The sequence below is a fragment of the Meles meles genome, chromosome 14 (genome assembly GCF_922984935.1).
Source record: "Meles meles chromosome 14, mMelMel3.1 paternal haplotype, whole genome shotgun sequence".
NCBI lineage: Eukaryota > Metazoa > Chordata > Mammalia > Carnivora > Mustelidae > Meles > Meles meles.
Genome location: NC_060079.1, coordinates 22700921 through 22723747, shown reverse-complemented (window position 1 = coordinate 22723747; position 22827 = coordinate 22700921). Strand labels below are relative to the sequence as shown.

The 22827-nt window shown below is 41.6% G+C and overlaps 1 protein-coding gene across 1 annotated transcript in view; it reads left to right on the top strand.

Moving 5' to 3' along the window:
* WDFY2 (WD repeat and FYVE domain containing 2) overlaps positions 1–22827 on the top strand; it is a 180506-nt gene that overhangs the window by 62691 nt on the left and 94988 nt on the right. Inside the window, exon 2 of the mRNA XM_045978127.1 lies at positions 14555–14622. Coding sequence (XP_045834083.1) covers positions 14555–14622 — 68 coding nt within the window. The remainder of the gene's footprint in view (positions 1–14554; positions 14623–22827) is intronic.

Here is a 22827-nt window from a genome sequence, read left to right as displayed (position 1 = left end):
CCTACGTCCCAGTTGGATTTGGATTCTGGAGGGGAAGATGCTGCCCTGCCCTGTTGGAGTGAGCAAGTGAATTCCTTTTACACATTCTCAGCCAAGGATGCTCTTTACTGTTCCTCTGATGGCTGCATCTTTGGCACCTCTGCGAAGGTTACACTTGCAGAGAGATAGAGAGCCTGTTTCTTTTTTAAAAACTTAAAAAAATTTACCATTTGAACCACCTTTAGGTGTACAGTTCATTGACATGAAGTACATTCACACTGCTGTGGGTCCCTGTTACCCGTTTCTCAGATGGGAACTCCATACCCATTGAACAGTAACTCTCCATTTGCCCCTCCTCCCAGCTCTGCTTTGTTTTTTAAGGTGTAGCAAGCTTCCTAGCCATTTTGCTACATGTGGCTACCCTGGAAGTCATCATCAGTTCATCTGGCCAGGGGCATCCACCGAATCACTGCTTTTTCTTTCAGTTTACTGTTTCATTAAGTCCCTCTTGTGCATTTATCACGTGCTTGGCACTGTAGCGGGCTGTAGGAATATTGGGGTGAGGAGGAGGACGACAGACCGGGCCCCCCTGTTGTGGATAGAGGCAAGAACAATATTTAAATCACATCCTTCCTCCGGCAATTCCATCCGTATTCCTCCTAGTGGGTGATCTTGATGAACACTCCACTCTCATATTGTTGAATTGCTCAGACTGACAGTTCAAGGCTTGTACTCCTGTTTCTTTTGCCTGTGAGGGACTCTGGCTGAGGAACAGATGGCATTGCTGATGCTAATATCCAGGAACCCATCCAGCCTCTCTGATCTGGTACATTCCTAGTGCTGGCCTATGGGTTACTCCTCACTGTTGCACTGGGAATGTGTTCATGTTTTTTCTCTTCTATATCCACTTCTTTTTCCTTTCTTTTATGTATTTATGTGACGTTTTCCAAGTGCCTTCTCTGGGCTAAGTACTATATATATTTAAAGTAAAAGTATTATAGGTATTAAAAAAAATCTAAGGTAAAAATATGAAAAAATAAAAATTTCTTTGAAGTTCTCAAAGTTCATGGATCGAAGGCAATGTGACTGTTCTGACATTGGCAAGATGCAGTGTGATTCCAGACCTTCATTCTGCCCAGGAGTCTGGTAGGCTTACCTGGGGAGTTGTGCTAAAATGAGAGAGCAGATCTGCAGGTAACAGTAGTGAGAGGTGAGAGGGAGGGAGTCTGGGAATTCTAAGACCCATAACTATGCAAAGACTGGAAGCTGTGCTTAAACATTAGCCACAAAGAGTTTCACCAAGAAAACAAAATAAACAAGCAGGGCTGGAAGGCTAGGAAACTAATTGCAGCCCCAGAGTAGTGCTTAATAGTAATGAAACCACTCAGAATTAAGACCTTATGGCGGGGGCGCCTGGGTGGCTCAGTGGGTTAAAGCCTCTGCCTTTGGCTCAGGTGGTGATCTCAGGGTCCTGGAATTGAGCCCCACATCAGGCTCTCTGCGCAGCTTCTCTCTGCCTCTCTCTGCCTGCTTCTCTGCCTACTTGTGATCTCTCTCTTTCTCTGTTGAATAAATAAATAAAATCTTAAAAAAAAAAAAAAGACCTTATGGGGGGAGGCTCTTACTATTGCTTGTCAGAAACAGTCATCCCATGTATTTTGTGTGTGTTTGTAATTTCTTACCTGGTCCATTTAACCTCATTTTGAGACTTCATTTTATAGATTTGAAAAGACAATGAAGATACTGCCACTTGATTGTGATTTCAACTTTTACCTTGTGAAGGCTTATGTGACCTTTGTGTTAGGTCTGTTATTGAACGAAACGAGACCAAGACAAAGTAAGGCACCCAGTTGGTTAAGATACTGTCTGGTGACGGCTGTAAGAATCGCGTCTCTCTGAAGCCCATGACTGCAAATGACCAGAATGGCTGTTACTGTTTTTCAAGCAGGAATGCCAGGAAAAGCTCCAGGTTTTGAAATCTAAACCAGCCATGGCTGTTCTTCAGCCACAGATTGCTAGCTTGCTAGGTGAGAAAGAAAATCCAGGTGTCTGTGATTCGGCAATGTTTGTTAGGTCTGATGTAGTGGGTGGCAATGCTTGGCATGGAGCTGCCGGGGGTGTCACGAGGCTGGACAGTGCCCAGCTTGAGCCCCTCTGTCTCAAACCCCTAAGTTGCCTTAATTCAATCCACACAGCAGTCTGTCTAGCTGTGGAGAAACCCTCCGTAAAGAGGTACACAGGGTTTTGTAAATGATTGGGTTTCATTTATTCACTACATGTGATTTGAATGCATATAATGAGAATCCGGTGGTCTGTTTTCATTATTAATAATCAGGAAAATGGCTTTAAAAAAATCTTTTAGGTATGTTTTCCAAGAATTTCTGCAACATTATTTGCATTAGAGGCATTTTCCCCCTTTCACAAGTCACTGTAAAAACTACAAAAAGTTACTGACTGCCATCCTGTTGCTTCAAGTTTTTCTGTTCGTCCACCGATCGCTAGGGGCTGCCTTCTGTTTGTATTGAGGTTGCAGTGTGTGATCTATTAGACGAGTATTCCCTGAAAATTCAGGGTCTTGAAAACACAGTCGGCATCACTCCCCCCATCCCCCCGCACTCCCCCCTCGCCCCCCAAGTTACTTCAGTGGTGGCAAAAATAACAATTGTCCCCTGGGAAGTGAAGCTCATTGCTATGGTAACTAATGAACGTTGCATCATTCTAGGGCACATTTTTAAAAGCCTGAATTTCAACATGGGTAGACGCCTCGTCTTATTTTATTCAGTAGCTTAGCAACCTGTGGTATACTGTTTGTCACCACCCCCAATCTTCCCTCTTCTCTCAGAAAAGTGACCTATATAGATAGTTTTTTATTACGGGCACGTTTTCACTGTGAATTTGGTTCAGTTCTTAGGTATGTTTATAACGACCTTATTTTCTGGACCAAAAATGAGGACATGTGCTCTGTCTGAGAAGTGAAGGCTGTTGGTTATGTCCTTGGTGGCCCATACCGACGTCGTTGGAGTAGGAAGGCAATTCAGTCCTCGACAGTCCTAACTGGGGCATCCCCGCACCCAGCAAGTTCAAGATGAAGTCAGCATTGCCTTCTACAAAAGTCACTTCCTGGTGAATGGGACCACCATTCCTGCAGCTCCCCATACCCGGTCAGCCCCCGAGTCTGGACGCTTCCATGTCCTAAGTGCTCTGAAGTCTGCCTTCTTCTCTTGTCCCGAGCTGGATCCTTTTTTCCTGGTTTACTCTCTGACCACACTGGTTGCTTCAGGGTAAGCATTCTTCTTCCAGGCTTCCCCAGACAAACCAAAAAATGTTGATTTTAGAACTGGCTGCTTGGTTTTCAGTCGCTCCTCATTATCCTCGGAGTAAAACTCAGACACGTCAGCGTGGCCTACAGAGGCCTGTGTGGCCTCCCGCCTGCTCCTTTGTCCAGCTGGGGTCTCCTTACCCCTCTGGGCCCCTCTCTGCCAGCTCGCTTCCACGTGTGCGTGCTTTGCTCCCCTTACCAGGAGCACGCCCCCATCCCCAGCCCCCTTCCTCTGCTAGATGCTGCCTCATCCTGCATTTCAGACACCATCATCTCTGGGACTGTCTCCCTAACATCTGAACCGTTCAGCCCAAGCTCTCACCTGGCTGAGTTGTTGAGTTGTGGTGCTTTGCCGCCTGTCGCATGCAGTGGGTAGCGAGTTTCTGAGAACAGAGGTGGCACTGTTTGTTTTTGTGCCTCTAGTGTGATTCCCATCCTGTGCCTAGTGGGTGTTTAAGTGATCAACAGGTCAGTGAGTGAATGTATATAGATGCACTTGTGAGGCAATGGGACCGAATCCCTCGCTTTGAGATTTGAGTAGTCTTGGAAAATCCCAAGTTCCAGTCCCTGCCGTTCATTGTCTCCGTCTCTATACGTGGGCTCTTAAAAACTGCTAGAATTTAGAACAAAGGGTTTATTTTTCCTGGGTAGGATGGGGGTGGGAGTGGGCCCGGTATGGTGCTTGGCCGTGTGTGTGTGTACACATACATAGTTCAGCAACTTGGTGTTACTAAACTCTATTGCCAGCTTGTGTGTATCTAGCACAGTCTAAAACAAGAAAGTCAAGTACAAAACTAAAATTTGGGAATCTCATAAAGGGAACTTTTGACTCCCTTGCTGGATTGAAAGTTTGATCTCTCTGGGTGACCACATTGGCTGCTGGGGGAGGGCTGCCTGCGAGGAGGTCACACCCAGCCTAGTTAAGGTTGCAGTAGAGGCAGGCACTGGATTCCATTCTTTGGACGGAGCTGGAGTGGGATGGGAGACATGGTCAGAATGCCCTTCCTTGCATTTCCCATTTCTTTAGGGACTGGTAGACACTGGAGCTATCGAATGAAGGACTTAAAGCTCTTTCCTCATCATCCCCCGTTCCCCGCCAGCACAGGGTACAGATCTCTTGGTTTCAGATCAGCTTCTTTGCTGCCATTGATCACATTCTGGGTGTGATCAGAGAATTTCCTGGTGGTGGACATGTTGGGGTTGGGTGGCTGTGGGGAGGAACTTTTGACTGATCCTCTTGATCTTTTGGAAATGATGACTACCGCTTCTTGGACCTGGCATGGAACTTGGCCCTGGGCAGATGCCGAGTATGATAAAATGGACTTCCTTCTCTGGTGGTGTTTAGAACCCAGTCAAGGAGCACACGTGCACTGCTCATGGTGGAGTGTTGATAAAGACTACATTTCAGGGGCACCTGGGTGGCTCAGTGGCTTAGGCCTCTGCCTTTGGCTCAGGTCCTGATCCCAGGGTCCTGGGATCGAGCCCCGCATCTGGCTTTCTGCTCAGCAGGGAGCCTGCTTCTCTCTCTCTCTCTCTCTCTGCCTGCGTCTCTGCCTACTTGTGATCTCTGTCAAATAAATAAAATCTTAAAAAAAAAAAAAAAGACTACAATTCATCCAACATCTGTTTTCACCTTGAAAATGAAAAGAAAAAGAAAAACTCTTGTAGGTTTAAGGAATAATATTTAAGGCTAATAGTTAACAGTAATGTTTACCTGTTGAAATGTGGTCAGCAGTGTCCAATATAGAATAAGATGATGCTGTTTTCAAAACAGCCCAGCTGCTAAACTGACTGAGGCCCACTGGGGATATCTTGTCAGATTATTTTGGAGATGAGAATTGCTTCTCCCAACTGTCTTAGTGTCTGTTTCTGCCTTTGGTGAGACCTTGGGGGAAAAGAGTTGGTAGGGGGAGAAGAAAACAAGACCTTGCAAGGTAGACAGTTCAAGGTGCTTGGCTCTGTCAGGTTCCCGTGAATCCAGGCCTTTGTGTGTGGGGTGAATGCGTTTTCTCTGCTTTTCAAGAGGGACACGGATTTTTCTCCAGTACACTGACCTCTGCTGGCTTAACCATGACTCTTAATCACAGCTGGTTTTTTTCTTGAATTTTTTTCCAAGGAAAAAAGTTTTTCACTTACTATTAAAAACTTTTTGTGTTGCTTTAAAAATATAATTTGCAAAAAAAATTAATACTTACAGCTTTGTATAGTAGAATTTACATTTATCTAGGAAATTCCTAGCTGTCTAAATTTTACTTTTGACCTCTAGGATGTAGTGCCCTTTTTTTTTTTCTTTTTTAAACTGTTAATATGCCTCTAAAGATAAGGGAGCAAATACTTTTATATAATTTTATTTTTAATTATAAAATTTATCAGTTACTCTTAATACATGTTGGTATAAGGAAGGCAATATGTTTAGTGAAGAGAGTACAGAATTTAAAATAACTGCAGGTTAGTGGTTCAGGCAAATTGTTTAAATTCTCTGGGCCTTCTCACCTCTTTTTTTTTTTTTAAGATTTTATTTATTTATTTGTCAGAGAGAGAAAGAGCGAGAGAGAGTGAGCGCACAGGCAGACAGAGTAGCAGGCAGAGGGAGAAGCAGGCTCCCTGCCGAGCAAGGAGCCCAATGTGGGACTCTATCCCAGGATGCTGGGATCATGACCCGAGCCGAAGGCAGTGGCTTAACCAACTGAGCCACCCAGGCATCCCACCTGCTCACCTCTAAAGGATGATTTGTGGGGCATCTACGTGGCTCAGATGGTTAGGCATCTGCCTTTGGCTCAGGTCATGATCCCAGGGTCCTGGGATGGAGTCCTGTATTAGGCTCTGTGCTCAACGGGGAGTCTGGTTCTCCCTCTGTCTCCCCACTGTTCCCCCTGCTTGTGCTCTCTCACTTTCTCTATCAAATAAATAAATGAAATCTTTAAAAAACAATAAAATCAAGGATGATTTGTTTCATAGAACTATGGTAAGGAATAAATGTATATACAGCATGTTTTGGGGGCTGTTGTTTCTGCAAAATGCTTGTCACTGTTATTAAAGTTAAAACTAATATTAGCCTGCCACCCTTTTGACCTATACAGCTATTTTAAAAAATCTTAAAACAGGGTCTCCTGGGTGGCTCAGTCTGTTAAGCGTCTGCCTTTGGCTCAGATCCTGATCCCAGCATCCTGAGATAGAGCCCCACCTCAGGCTCCCTGCTCAGTGGGGGGCTTGCTTGTCCCTCTCCTTCTGCTGCTGTCTGTGCTCCTTCTCTTTCTCTGTCACTGTCACTCTGAAATAAATGAATAAAATCTTTTAAAAAAAATTAAAGCAGACCTTTATTAGCTGTATTGTTATGTACCTTTTTTACTGGAATTTTTGGACTCACTGTTGTTTATATGTACATACATACATACATACATATCTATGTAACCTTATGATTTATGCATCTGCAAGGCCAGGAGCATTGATTGTACTAATAACACAGTAGTGTCACAGCCTGGCCACGCCCGGTTTAGTTGCTCCTTTCAGCTCTCATCCCCACAGAAGCTGGTCCACCTCTATAGCTATTTTAAACTCAGTACATTGAAAATGCAGCTCGCTCTGTTCTCCTGCCTTCATGCCCTGCCCCCCCCCCCCCCCATGGTGGGAAGAGTTTTGCATAGCGTAGTGGTTGAGAGGAACAGTCTTGGAGGCTAGATACTGCCTGGGTTCACACTGTGGTTTTGCATGACCTGGGGCCTCTCTGTGCCTCAGAGCCCTCATTGGTGACACGAGATCGATAATTGTTGGGATTGTCGGGAGGCCATGTTTGGAATTCTGTGGGCAAAAACAGTCCCCTGTGAAGCACAGTAGACTTCTTTTTGTTCCCTTGAAGTAGTATCCTTAGCAAATCACCTCTGCCAAGCATCCTGTCTAGCTTGTGGTCCGTTGTCTTCTGTTTATTGGCCTTTGGGCTCTGCCCTTCCCTTTCAGGTTACAATAACAGCTGCTAAGGAAGAAGAGGAGAATGAGTCCAGTGTAGATGACCAGCAGTCTCTGCCGCCTTGGACTAGCCTATCTGCATTCACCCACCACGTATTTAGCATGTATTTGCCATATGCGATGCCCTCTGGCAGCCTCTGGGTAGATAGCAGTGAGCAATAAAAGAATGTTCTTTATGATCATGCTATTTTCTTTTCTTTTTTCTTTTTTTTTTTTCAGATAATAAGCACATTTGTCAGTGGGTAAAGCAAATGAGAGGCTGTGGCTAGTGCAGTGAAGGAAGTAAATGGGATAATAGGTAACACCATCCCTCCAGGGTCAGCCTGCCACCCTTCAACACGTGGATTACATACCTTTCCTACATTGCCTTATGTGGATTCAAAATCCCCCATAGCCCTTATCATTCGTGCTTGTAATGATGTTTCCATGTCTGTCCACATGGAGCTCCTGCACAGTGCCTGGCACATAGCAAATATTCAATACATGTGAAAGAAATGGATAAAGGGACGGGTGAATAATGTACAGCGAAAAATCCCTTACATCAAGGATTCATATGTTCCATATGTTGGCAAAGCCAGAAAGGCTTTGGATCTTGAACTCTCCCAAGCAATGGTGGATTCATGTGTTTTTTTTTTTTAAATAGTGATAATAGTGACAATAATAATAATTGTTGACAATTACTGAGTGCTTGCTGTACATCAGATACCTTCCATTTAAAGGTGCGCCCAGGTGGCTCAGTCGGGGTTGAGCGACCGACTCTTGATTTCAGCTTAGGTCATAATCTCAGGGTCATGAGATTGAGTCCCACATCAGGCTCCATGCTCACTGGGGAGTCTGCTTGAGATTCTCTCCCCCTCTGCCTGCTTCCCCACTCATGCGCACAGTCAGTCTTTCTCTCTCTCTCAAGTAATCAATAAATCTTCAAAAACAAAAAGAAGCTTACATTTAATCTTCACAACAACTTTCTGCCGTAGGTTCTGATTATAATTCTCTTTTTCCATGAACTAGGAACTCTTGGCTATCTCAAAGACACCTCTGATTTAAATGTTCAAAAGTGAGCTCATGATTCTCACCCCGAGTCCTCCCCTTTTCCATTGTTCCCCATCTCTGAATGACAGCATAATCATGTACGTGGACAGACCCCAAACCTAAAGAAGGACATTGCTTTCCTTCATTTTCTCTGTCGGTTAACATGTATTCCGATCCCGGTAACAAAATCCTTCGACAGTGGCTTCGGGTAAAAATAGAGGAAATCATCTCACAAACAAGTCTGCAGTTACTCTAAGGGTTGCTGGCTCAGGGGTACTATTGAGGCCAGGCCCTTTCTGCCTTCAACCCTGTGGACCTCAGCATGTCTCCTGTCCTCAAGCTTGTTGTCTCATGATCGAAGGTGGTTGCCTCAACTCCACGCGAAATCTGTATTGCTTGTTCTTCTTCAATGTCTATTGGGGTGAAATTCACATGACCTACAGCGAACCACTTTAAAATGTGCAGTTCAGTGGCATTTAGTGCGTGCACAGTGTGGTGTAGCTGCATTCAGCTATCTTTAGTTTCAAAACTTTGTCATCACCCCAGAAGAACACACCATTACCCACTGAGTAATTACTCCCCTTGCCCCCCCCCCCCCATCCCCTGACAACCTCTCATCTTTCTCTCCCTATGGATTTGTCTGTTCTGGACATTTCATTTAAAAGAATCAAACAGTATGTGGCTTTTTTTGTCTAGCTGCTTTTACTTAGTGTAATGTTTTTGAGGTTCAAGCAAGTTTAGGATGTGTCAGTGCTCCATTCCTTTTCATGGCTGATATTATATTACTTTATATATATACAACTTGTTTGTCCATTCATCTGCAGATGACATTAGGGTTGTTTATACCTATTGGCTATTGTGAATTGTGCTGTCATTTTTTTTCTTTTTTAAAAAAATCTATTACTTTTTAAGATTCCAGTGTAGTTAACATACAGTGTTATATTAGTTTTAGGGGCACAATGTGGTGATTTGGCAGTTCTGTACATTACTCCATGCTCACTGTGATGAGTGTACTCTTAATCCCCCTTTACCTATTTCACCCATCCCCCACCTACCTCCCCTCTGGCGACCACCAGTTTGTGCTCTATCTTTAAAAGTCTGTTATTTCTTGGGGTGCCTGGGTGGCTCAGTGGGTTAAGCCTGTGCTTTTGGCTCAGGTCAGGGTCTCAGGGTCCTGGGATCGAGCCCTGTGTCGGCCTCTCTGCTCAGCGGGAAGCCTGCTTCTCCCCCTCTCTCTGCCTGCATCTCTGCCTCTCTGCCTACTTGTGATCTGTCTCTCTGTCAAATAAATAAAATCTTTAAAAAAAAAAAAGTTCGTTATTTCTTGAATTCCACATGAGTGAAATCATATGGTATTTGTCTCTATGACTGACTTATTTCACCTAACATTATCCTCTTGATTCATCCATGTTATAGCAAATGGCAAGAATTGTGCTGTTATGAACATACATGAACACATATCTGTTTGCATACCTGTTTTCAGTTCTTCTGAGCACATACCTAGGAGTGGAATTAGTGGGTCATATGGTTTGCTGGTTTTTTGAGGAACTGTCAAACTAGTTTCAACAGTGGCTGCATCATTATACATTCCTTTGAGAAGTGTATGAGTGTTCCTATTCACTATAGCCTCTAGAACACTTAACTTCCATAAAAAAATTATTATAGGCCTTCCTAGTGAGTGGGAAGTGGTGTCTTACTGTGGCTTTGATTTGCATTCCCTGTTGACCAGTGATGTTGAATATCTTTTCATGTGTTTTTTGGCTACTTGTTAATCTTTGGGAAAATGTCCACTGAAGCCCTTTGTCCACCCTTGAATTCGGTTGCCTGTCATTTTGTTTTTGTTGAGTTACAAGAGTTTCTTCCAGAGTATGGGCACTAAATCTCCATCATCTATATGATTTGCAAAATTTTCTCCCATTCTGTAGCTTGTCCTCCCACTCTTTATGATGTCCCTGTTACACAAAAGTTTTGAATTTTTATGAGGTCTAATTTATTTATTTATTTTTTGTGCTCAGGCTGTCGTGTCCAATTCAAGAGTCCATTGTTGAAGTCGGGGTCATGAAGATGTGCCTCTGTGTTCTCCTTTAATAGTTTTTAGTTTCAGCTGTGATATTCAGGTCATTAATCCATCCCTAGTTTTTGTATGTGAAGTTGGGGTCCAACTTCATTTCTCTGAATGCGGTTATCTAGTTGTTCTAGTACCATCTATTGACGAGATTATTCTTTTTTTTAAAGATTTTATTTATTTATTTGACAGATAGAGATCACAAGTAGGGAGAGAGGCAGGCAGAGAGAAAGAGAGAGAGCCCAATGCGGGGCTCGATCCCAGGACCCTGGGATCATGACCTGAGCGAAAGGCAGTGGCTTTAACCCACTGAGCCCACCCAGGCGCCCTGACGAGATTATTCTTTTCCTCTTGAAGTATCCTGATACCCTCATCAAAAATTTATGGTGTTTGTTTGCACCCATACCTGGACTCTCTGCTCTGTTGATTCACATCTATGCTTCTGCTAATAATACTATGCTGTTTTGATTACCGAAACTTTATAGTAAGTTCTGAAATAAGGAATTGGGAGGCCTCCAACTTTTGTTTTTCTTTCCAATATTGTTGTGGCTATTTGGGGCTTTTTGCCATTCCACATAGATTTGAAGATTGATGTTTCCATGTCTGCAATCAAAGCTGTTGGAGTTTTGAGGGGATTGCATTCAGTCTGTAGATTGCTTTGGGGAGTGTTGTCATATTAATATCTGCTCTTCCAGTTGATGAACATGGGATAACTTCCCATTCCCATTGTGTCTTCTTTAATTTCTTTCAGCAATGTTTGTAGTTGTCATTGTGCAAGGCCTTCACTTCCTTGGTTAAATGCATTTCTAGGGGTTTTATTCTTTTGGATGCTATTATAAATGGAATTGTTCTCTTAATTTTCTTTTCACAATTCTTGTTGCTGGTGTATAGAAACACAACTGATTTTTGTGTATTGATTTTTGTACCACACAATTTTGGCTAATTTGTTTATGAGCTCTAGTAGTGCTTTTGTGGATTTGTGGGGATTTTTTGTATGTAGAATCATGGCCTTTGCAAATACAGATAGTTTTACTTCTTCCTTTCCAATTTGGATGCCTTGCATTTCTTCTGTTTGCCTAATTACTCTGACCAGAACTTCTAGTTATGTTGAAAAGCAGTGGTGGAAGTGGGCACCTTTGTCTTGTACTTGATTTTAGGGAGAAAGCTTTGAGTCTTTACCATTGAGTATGATGTTAGCTGTGAGTTTTTAAAGAATATCTTTTATCAGGTTGAGAAAACTTCCTTTCATTCCTTGTTTGCTGAGTGTTAGTTATCATGAAAGGTTGTTGGATTTTGTCAAGTGCTTTTGTGTTTGCTGAAATAATCATCTGTGTCTTCCCCCCGTCATCCTGTTAATGTGCTACATTACACTGATTGACATTCTTATGTTGAACCGCCCTTGTATTCCTCTGACAGATTGCACTTGGTCATAGCATGTAATACTCTCAATGTGCTGTTTGATTTGGTTTGCTAGAATTTTGTTGAGGATTTTTTTTTATCTGTATTGATAAGGGATATGGGACTGTTATTTTCATTTTTTTTTTTTTGAAGATTTTATTTATTTGACAGACAGAGATCACAAGTAGGCAGAGAGGCAGGCAGAGAGAGAGGAAGGGAAGCAGGTTGCCTGCCGAGCAGAGAGCCCGATGTGGGGCTCGATCCCAGGACCCTGGGATCATGACCTGAGCCGAAGGCAGAGGCTTTAACCCACTGAGCCACCCAGGCACCCCGGGTCTGTTATTTTCTTGTGGTATCTTTGACTTTGGTATAAGATAATGCCGGCCTCATAAAATGATAGAAAGTAAGTAGTCCTTCCTCTTTATTTTTTGGAAGGTTGTATAGGATTGTTGTTCATTCTTTAAGAGCTTGATTGAATTCAGTGACGCCATCTGGTCCTGCACTATTATTTATGATTACTGGTTCTATCTCTTGAATTATTCTAGGCCTGTTGAGATTATTTCTTTTTGAGTTAGTTTTGGTAGATTGTGTGTTTCTGGGGATTTTTTCCATTTAATCTAGATTATCAAATTTACTGACATACAGTTGTTCATAGTATTATATAATTCATTTCTTTTAAGTAGTAATGCTCCCACTTTCATTTCTGATTTCAATTATTTATATTCTCTTTTTGTAATTAGTTTAGCTGAAGCTTAATTTTGGTGACCTTTTCAAAGAACCACATTTTAGTTTCACAGATACTGTCTTTGGTTTTTAATCTCTCTTTTGTTTTTTTTCTGTTCTAATCTTTATTACGTACTTTTATCTGCTGGCTTTGGGTTTGTGTGCTTTTGTGCTTTTAGTACCATAAAGTGTAAAGTAAGTTTATTGATTTGAGGTCTTTCTTCTATTTTAATATAGGAATTTACTATCAGTTACCCTCTGAGTACTGCTTTCACTTCCCCTCACTGATTTTATTATGTTGTGTCTTTATTTTCATTCATTTCAAAATACATTCTGATTTTCCTAGCGATTCTTCTTTGATCTTTGGTTGTCTAAGGTTAAGTTGTTTGATTTCCACATATTTGTGATTTTTTAGATGCTGCAAGTGCCTAACTGGACTTCAGAGTTCTAAAATAGTGATTCTGACAGTTCTTGCTGGCTTGGTAGCTGATTTGGTATAGGGACTGGTTCCTGGAGATTCTCACTGTGCCTTTCTCTGTGATGTCACCTGTATTTATTTTTGTCGAGATAACAATGTCCATATTAAAATGTCATATCAGCATATTCTAAAAAAATTAAGTGTAGCACTATGTATATAAATGGTATATGTATGGAATTACTTTTTACAAATTATTTGCCATTATATCTGTCCATCCTATATAAACTAGGATAGTTGAACAAGAGGAAGGAATTTTTACATGTATATGTAATCGTGTCACTGTATATCACTACATTGTTATCTTGTGGTTGTGGGGAGAAAATGGTATTTCTTTATTGTGTCTGCATATCGTCTAGTTTTTCTCCTAGTACTCCATATAGGAGACCCATTGATAAGGGGGAAAATCCAATACAATTTATTTTTTATTTTTTTATTTTTTTGAAAAATCCAATACAATTTAAAACTTAGTCTAGTACATTGACTTAAATAGTGTGAGATAAATATGCTCAGTCTTTGCTTTTTTAGCCTGGGATGATTTAAGTGTGTGGGGTGAGTGGTGTGGTCTGTGGGATCTCCCACCAGTAGGGAACTGCTTATTTCTCTTGGTTTGATTTCTCCTACTGCCTCTGGTCTCTAGAAGAATGTTCCATTACCTTCTAGATGTGTTTGCCTTGTTGGCCTGTGCAGATGCTGTCACGGCTGGTGTAACTAACTCATGGTGGGCCTTTCTGGTTAGTGAGAACCTAGTAGTACTCTCTGACTGCTTCATTTTCTTTCTGGCGCCTTCTTTCTGAGCTCCTCTGGGTCTCTGCCATGTCTGTATCTGACCGCTGGCCCGGAACTTTATTCACAGCCTTTGCTGCAGGATTTCCATGTTCCATCCAGGCCCACTGGTCAGCTTCTAGCTCAGGAATCTGAGTCTCAGAGTTTATGTTACCTGACCATGTCTGGAAAAACCTTCTGTCAAGACAGTGGCCTGGCCTGCGAGACTGTGGATTTACTGTGTAACCCTTCAGTGTAAGTTAGATGCTTCATTTCATCTCTTCACACTTCCTTTACTAATAAAACCTAGTAACTCCCCAGACAGATGAATGCTTCCAGCAGACTAAGGCAAAGGTCACAAACTTGGACAGGCAGAACAACAATAAAAATAGTAATTTTCAAACACTTTCACTATTGCATGTGTATATACAGACATGTAAGGATAATACTTCAAGAGTTGTGTAATTCTCGTATAATTCTAAGTGTGCACAAGCCTTCAATTTAAGGATCTATGGAGAGGCGTAAGTGGTGTGCATGCATATAGTTATATATAAGTAAATATAATATATTTAGTTACTTATAAATATATATTTATTTTGTTATATCTGTAAATGTTTATTTATATTTATAAATATTTATATATGTATTGGTGTTTGTATTATTTATGTATTACATGTTTATTTATAAGTATTTATAATTAAGATCTATCTATATAAATATCTGTAATATATTTAATTAAGACATAACATAGTTAAAGTTAAGAGGCTTGGTTTCTGTCACCATTTTCCCATGACTAAAAACACTGTGATTTAACACACGTATTGTTTTTCTTTTGCAGGACCGTTCGTGTATGGCTAAAGAGAGACAGTGGACAGTATTGGCCAAGCATATACCAAGTGATGCCTGGTAGGTATCTGGATCTCTGTCTTTAAAAATCAGACATGGGCCTCACCTCCTCTTCCTTTCCAGAGTGTCGCCTTTGTATTTTCTTCTTGAGTAGGGATGTCTGAGGGTTGGGATTATCATTACAATGGAAAGTACCATATTCAATCATTTTAGCTCTCAGTATGTAAAATAAGAAAATTGTTTTGACATTGACTATATATATTCATAGTTTCTGAATAAGATTAATGGAAAAAGGACTGTAGCACACAGGCTCTCTGATTACAGCTGTCTCCCTCTTTTCCAACTTTTTGTTTAACTTTTTCATGGAGTACTTCCTTCAACATTTAAAATTTTACCCGGTGATTACATTTGTGAAGTAAGTTTGCTTGCATTATTGTTATGTTATTCATTCAAATACAAGACAGTAGGCATTGACGATTTAGTTCTCACAAGGATTTGCTTAAGATTGAAACATTCTAATTGGAGGTCAATCTCATTTCCTCAAGCTTTTATATGAGAAATATGTCCTTGTACTGATAAATAGCTAATCTTTTAAATATATTTAAAAAAAACACATACTACTGATCCTTAGATTGGTGTGCTGGCAGAGGTTTTCTTATTGGGAGGGAAGAGCTGGCTTCCCAAAATAGGAAATTTCTTTTTAGTCTGATGTTTTATTATTAAAAATTAATGAAGTTTGGGTATCCTATTCCATGTTTGAGTATAAGATAATTATGTACATTCATTATTAGTTATATTGGTAAACATTTCCCTGACTCCCCTTCCTTCACATCTTAATTGAAATTGAAACCCTACAAAGTCCCTCTTCGGGTTTGTTGTCTTGGGCCTGCTTACCCTCTGGCTTGCTGCAGTATGTACCTCTTCCCCTTGATAGGAGTGTCCTGGTTTGGGAAATACATGCGACAGTGTACAGCCAAAATAAATGCAGGCTAAATTGTAGATATGATTAAGTTTATGCCCCTAGCAAGAGAATTCTGTGATAACATAAATAGCAATTTTGCTTGTTGATGAACAAATGAATTATTAAGGATATGATCGCTTTCTGTGATTTTCAAATTATCTTTGAGGTTTTGCATGCCTTCAGAATTTTACAGTAAGTAAATGATAACCAAGAAGCTCACCCAAGGGATCAATCCTGCATTAGGGAAGAAGAAACTTCTTGTGATTCTTATATTGGCCCTTGACCTGTTGTGCCACCAGCAGATGGGCATTCTATAGCAAAAGGCCTTGGTGAACTTTCTCTTTAGGCTGTGGCAGTGGTGAGGGCTCAGGTAAAAGGAAACAGAAAGGGATTCTCTGATGGACTGCTTTTCCTGATTTTTGAGTGATATAACCAGTCTTATCCGTGGCCTCATTTTTTCATCAAACTTGACATGGTATCTGACTAGAGGACGTGTGGAAGGTCTGTAGTCAGCTCCAGAGAGCTGTCACTCCCATGACCATGAAGACAGAGGAGAGTCAGACCTTGGCAGAATGATGAGAGCTCGGGGATGGTGAGCAAGGAATCTTCTTGAGATGAACATGAATAGGACTCTCATGGGGACACAGCATCCTGAGTCATTGCTTCTCTGCCCCCTTCCCCACGTGCACATCCAGACACATTTTGCTGTCATTCTCTGACGTTCTCTTTATTTGAATGTCACTGAGAATACAGAGAAGCCTCTAGTTGCGTTTTTATCATTTATGAAGCTGTGTGAATAACTACAGGCTGCTGTAGCTCCTCCCCAGGCAGAAGTGCTCAGTACATAAATACTTACTGCAGACTTGAATCTGAGAACATTATTGGACATTTTCCTAGGGCTTGAACACAGTCGTGAGAAGGAGGACCCTTGAATTATTTGCATATTTTGCCGATGGCCTTCTACTGAAGGGAGAGAAAAAGGCATCACTTTGCTATTAAAATGTGTTTCGACCAGCCGCATTAGGGTCACCTGAGAACTTACTGGCAATGCAGGTATTGGGTTTCATGCTAGAGCTACTGAATCAAAATCTGCATTTTTAATAAGATCCTTAGGTGATCTGAATGTAATGATTGAGAAGACTGTCTTCTAGCATTATAATCAACATGCTGATCTATTTACACGTGTTTATATGAACGCATAGAAAGCCTCATGCATATAAGGTATTAATTTGTAAATAAATGGATATAAGTTTACATTATAAGTACACATTCTAGTGGATCAAACATTTATTGCATACTTGCTATATGCAGGCCACTGAGCTAGTTGCCACGGTCTGCAAATGAATAAGGTGCATATAGTCAAGGTGTTTTCCATAATCTTTTATTGTTGGATGCCTACCACTACACAGAGAGGTAAAAAAACAAAAGGCTATATTCTTCACAATTGATCAGAAATTGACTTCTATGTTCCTAGAAGTTGAATGTATATAGAAAACACAGTAGCTGTCTTTGATCAAGAGTTAGTTTTGTTGGGGTGCCTGGGTGGCTCAGTGGGTTAAAGCCTCTGCCTTCGGCTCGGGTCATGATCCCAGGGTCCTGGGATCGAGCCCCATATCGGGCTCTGTGCTCCGCGGGGATCCTGCTTCTTCCTCTCTCTCTGCCTGCCTCTCTGCCTAGTTGTGATTTCTCTCTGTCAAATAAATAAAATATTAAAAAAAAAAGAGTTAGTTTTGTTTAACTTGAGAGAGGTAGTATCTTGTTGCATAAGGAATTATGCTATATTTTTGGACCATTAGAAAACCTGAAATAGCTTTGAATTTCCAAAGGCTTGTTTTGCATTTCTTTCTGTTGGAAGGTGTTATGGGGCGCTGGGGTGGCTTCGTTGGTTAAGCATCTGCCTGTCGGCTCAGGTCATGATCCCAGGGTCCTGGGATCCAGCCCCACATTGGGCTCCCTGCTTGGCAGGGAGCCTGCTTCTCCTTCTCCCTCTGCAGACTGTTCTGCCTGCTTGTATTCCCTCTTTTTCTCTCTGTCAAATAAATAAATAAAATCTTAAAAAAAAAAAAAAGAGGGGCGCCTGGGTGGCTCAGTGGATTAAGCCGCTGCCTTCGGCTCAGGTCATGATCTCAGGGTCCTGGGATCGAGCCCCGCATCGGGCTCTCTGCTCCGCAGGGAGCCTGCTTCCTCCTCTCCTCTGCCTGCCTCTCTGCCTACTTGTGATCTCTCACTCTGTCAAATAAATAAATAAAATCTTTAAAAAAAAAAAAAAAGAAAGAAACCTGTTAAGAGATTACTTCGTCTTACCCTTAAGTAATGATTATGTGGTATTAGTTACAAAATAAGTAGAAAGATAGAGTATACCTAGAGGCTATGTCATTGACATCACAGGGCAGAGAGGACCATATGGTGTGTTTATGGTGGTATAAAATAAGTAGTATTCCAAATCCAGAAGAAACCATAAAGAAAATATCTTGTATGTGTAATATATGGCTTCTTTATTTGTTTATTAAAATACCTTTTAAGGTAGTATTTGTCGTGTTCTGCATAGGATAGTAGTATTCTGTAGTGTTGAGAAGAATTTGGAGTTTCCCGGAGAGGGAGGAAGCACAGGGCATTAGATGAAAAGGAATGAACCGGGGCACCTGGGTGGCTCAGTCGTTAAGTGTCTGCCTTCGGCTCAGGTCATGATCCCAGGGTCCTGGGATGGAGCCCCATATCGGGTTGCCTGCTCAGTGGGGAGCCTGCTTCTCCCTCTCCCACTCCCCCTGCTTGTGTTCCCTCTCTCGCTGTGTCTCTCTCGGTCAAATAAATAAATAAAATCTTTAAAAGAAAAAAAAAAGAAAAGGGATGAAGGTGAAGGCTGCGTATGATGTTGGGAGTGAGTCTGAAAGGATAGGTGTGAGAGGGCTGGATGAATTTAGGGTGTGGTAGGCAAAAGAATAAGAAGCAGACACACCATGATCAAAAACACACCTGCTTTGGGGGTGTGTCCTCCTATCCTGTGTTTTCTGAGAAACTCCCGATTCCCCTTTAAGAGAGAAATCAGGAGAGACCAGGCTTGCCTGGTGTGAAGGCTGTTTGCTCCTGAGCCAACCTGATTTTCCCAGAATTTAGAATTTGGCGTAGGAAATTCTCGTGTCAGCCTCAGCTGGTCCCTTGAGCTGGGAACATGTAAACCTTATAGCTGTGAGGTATTTGAGGGCATAAAGAACCAGTGAAAACCGATCCCCTTAAAAGGAAGTATGAATCAGAGAGGAAGGACCACTTGGCTCCAGAGGGAGAGAAAGCAAAACAGGTGATGCCTGAAGGTTTTTGTCCTCCTTCTCCTCCTCCTCCTCCTGATCTCCAGCTGGCTCTGCTTCTGCCTTTGAATTCAAGAGCTATGTCCAGGAGTGCTAACCTTCCCTCCAGTGGGTTTCTCTGCCTCCCAACTGCCAGTTTCTGACATGGCCTAGCCATGATTGTATACCTCCCAGTTCCTGCCTGTTCAGTTTCTCCGGGATCTCTATGAACTTTAAAGAGAAAAGACGGAGCCATGTCCCAATTGATGCCACTGTGCTGTTGAGCTGAAAATAGACTGGAAAGAGTGAGGGCAAAGAAGAAAAGCAGAAAGAGATATTGATCCTGTTTAATTTCTTTGGACAGTTCATTCAGCAGATTTTAAAAGTTTCTTCCATACTCAACACCGTGCAGTGTCCCAAGGATATCGTGGTTAAGTAGGGCATATGATTCCTGTCTTCATGGTGTGTACAGTCTTGGTGGGGAAGGCAAACTTAAAATAAACACCACTCCTGCTGTGTGCTGAGTGATATAACAGGAAACAGGCATCATGGGAACATGGTCACAAAGGTTCCCTGAAGAAAGCCCCATTAAAACCCTGCTGCCTATAGAGAATTTGGGGTGACTGATGACTTGTTTTGTAATTTCCACGTGCCAGTTTTTACGGGTGACTGAGAAATGAGAGCATTTCCTTACCTAATATTCTTTCGAAAAATCATCTCTTCTTGATGTATGCCGTGTGCTAGCTGCTTATTGCCTGTGAGAAGGTCAGGTTACAACGTACCCAACTGGGACCTCTTGGAGCTTGGAAACCAGAGAGGGTCCTTTCTGAGGGTATAAAGTTGAGGTTTCAGTTGTAGCCATAAACGATTATTTGTTCCAGGCTTCTAATGGGTACCATTTCAACTACCACGTCTCTGCAGAGGGAAGAAACAAAACAAAACAAAATATGAAAAGCATAGGCATTTCCTTTTTCATGGTTGAATTATTTTAGATTTGCTTTTTAAACTCGGTTTGCCATTCACGGAGTCAAACAAAGGAATGGAGGAGAGAAATCTCCAGCAGGATCCAGGGAGGCAGGTGTTCGAGATTTTGCTTATTGTATTGAAGTATTGGGTATCATGTCTGGGCATTTACTGCCAGCTTTCCCCCGTGGGCATGGGAATAGGTGAAGCAGCTTGGCTGCCAAGGATGTGGTGACTGGGAGGCCCGGAGCCCTAGGACTGAGAGTGTGCCGGGCAGTTGGAAAACCTCTGTGGGTTCTGTAGTTGGCAGGGCAAGCAGGTGGTATTTACTTTGGCTCCTCGGTGTTTATGAATTTGTCCCTAAAGCGAAACAGAAGACGGTTTTTCAAAGATTTTATTTATTTATTTGACAGATAGAGATCACAAGTAGGGAGAGAGGCAGGAATAGAGAGAGAGAGAGAGGAGGAAGCAGGCTCCCTGCCAAGCAGAGAGCCTGATGCGGGGCTCGATCCCAGGACGCTGGGATCATGACCTGAGCGAAAGGCAGAGGCTTAACCCACTGAGCCACCCAGGTGCCCCAGAAGACGGTTTTTCAAAGATAAGTGCAGATCAGAGGCGCACCTAACACAGCAACAAAATGACCTGTGTTTTTCCAGCTCTCTGCCTTGGCGTGGTTGAGTTGGCACTTGCCCCATCTGGAGCTTTGTACTTGGGACCCCCTCAGTTTTTCACGCAAGTCCGGCAGCTTGACCATTTACTTGGCTAACTTTTAATGTATAGGAACTCGAGTCCTCACTGAAAAGTGGAATTTTGAACCACTGCTTCCTGGTTTTTATCAAAAAGCCTATTTGAAAGAAAGACTGCTTATGGAGGGCCGTACGGTGGCCATGCGGTGTCCCGTGCATCGGCACAGTGTTCCCACTTTGGTGTTAGCCCTCTGTGGGAATGCCTGTCTTCACTGCGTCCTCTGCTCGGACCGATGTGTTGCATATATGAGATGCTTTATGGCTGTTTTTGAGGTAATTGTCTACCATAGTGCTCCGCGCACCTCTGAGGAAGCACTGAGGAAGCACTGAGGGGGCCAGAAGCCCTTTGCTTTCTCTAAGGCAGAACTTACCAGCCCGTGTGCCACATCAGGTGCTGGGATGATCCAAGCGGATTACAGACCCTGAGAGCTGATCTTCAGAGCTGGACAGGCAGTCCGGTCATCCGGGCCCTGCAGATCTCTTCCGTTGACTCCAGTGGCTGTTCAAATCTAGTTTTCTGTATGTATCATGAGGTGAAAAATGTTGGGGGACAGCTCTAGGGACCTGGTTCACAGTCCTTATGGATCATTGTAAAACATGGAACCTATTATGTTTGCCAACAGATCTTTATTCTCATTTTCTGGTTTTTTTTTTTCCTGTTCTTATACATATTGTCTTTAGTCGTGACATTTTGCTTATTTCTATTGTTTGGATTCATTGTGATGCTTTTTTTTTTTTTTAAAGATTTTATTTATTTAACAGAGAGAGCACAAGCAGGCAGAGTAGCAGGCAGAGGGAGAGGGAGAAGCAGTTTCCTTGCCAAGCAAGGATCCCAATGTGGGGCTTGATCCCAGTACCCCGGGATCATGACCTGAGCCAAAGGCAGACGCCCAACCAACTGAGCCACCCAGGCACCCCTCATTGTGTCTGCTTTTTAAGTCAGTCCAAATTCCTTGTGAAATGAGGTAAGGAATGCATTAAATTATTTTAGTTAAGACAGAGAGATGAAGTTTGGACATAGGCTTACTGTTTACATGAAATTCACCCCAAAATATGTATTTTTTAAGATTGGAGTTTTCAAAATAGCTTGTAGGTTGGAACCTGTGCCTGGGTGGGAAACTAGAATTGGATTTTCATTTTTGCTGCCAATTTGCTGAGTCATTTCAGGCAAATCCTTTACATTTTCCCTGCTCTGGAGCCTGATGAATAAACTGTCCCATTTCCTTTGATCTCAAATTTGCAAAAATATTTTGGTTGTGAGTTATGTTAAATAAGTACTTTATTAAGTATTTTCAGGTTCTCGGTGCTTTAAAAATACAGACTATAGCTAATCTGTACCCAAGGGGGGTTAGGAAAAGACTGACCAATATGTGAGGTTGTGCTAGATTGATTTCTTTTTCCTTTAGTTCTACAGCAACAGATAATGTGAAAGTTGAGGATTTAGAAAATTAAAATGAATAATATGTTCACATACTGTATACCTGGGTTGGAAATGGGTCATTTTGTATGTAAATTGCAAGTGTTGAATTTTCCATTGGTCAAAGAAGAACTTTGTGTAATTTAAGACAATTGGTGGAACTGGTTTGTGTGTTTTCCTGTCTCTTCTACTGGGTTTATTGAAGTTTTGGGGGAAATTCATGTGGATAGATTAGTAGTAAAAGCTATTTAAAATAATGAATTTGGCATTTCTAATTTTATAAGGTGGTGATTTTTTTGGTGACTTATAGACAACATCTTTAACTCAGTTGAGAGACTTTCTTGGCAGACTAGGGGTTATGGGTATAATTGGGAAATGCTCATCTTATTATTTTATACCTTATTTCAAATAACTCCTTGGTTCCTAGTTGTGAAGTATATTGTTCTTTTGTTGGTTTCTTTTGGTATAGGTTTTGTTAGGGAACCATAATGTAAAAGCAATTCACTGTTTTTACTATCAACATTTTCAAAAATAGTTATGTAATATGATCTTTCAATTCTGTATTTACTAAAGAAAATATGCCCAAGGAACTTCTGATTTTTAATTAAATGAAAACATGAATTATCCAAGGTAAAAATAATGGATTATTAACTAATCTAAATAATTACAGCATTTATTTAGCATATTCTTGTTTGATTTTCATATGACAGAGTTTTTAAAATTTTTTTGAACTTAGATCTTAAACTTGTAGCTGTAACTTAAAACCTGTCTGGGAGAAAAAGTGACCACTATAATTTTGCCGATATTACTCAGACTAAATTAAAAGGAAACAAGTGATTAGCTTTAGTAGAGTGCATAAAATATTTGCTTGAAATGGAAAATGATCTTTAATGCTAG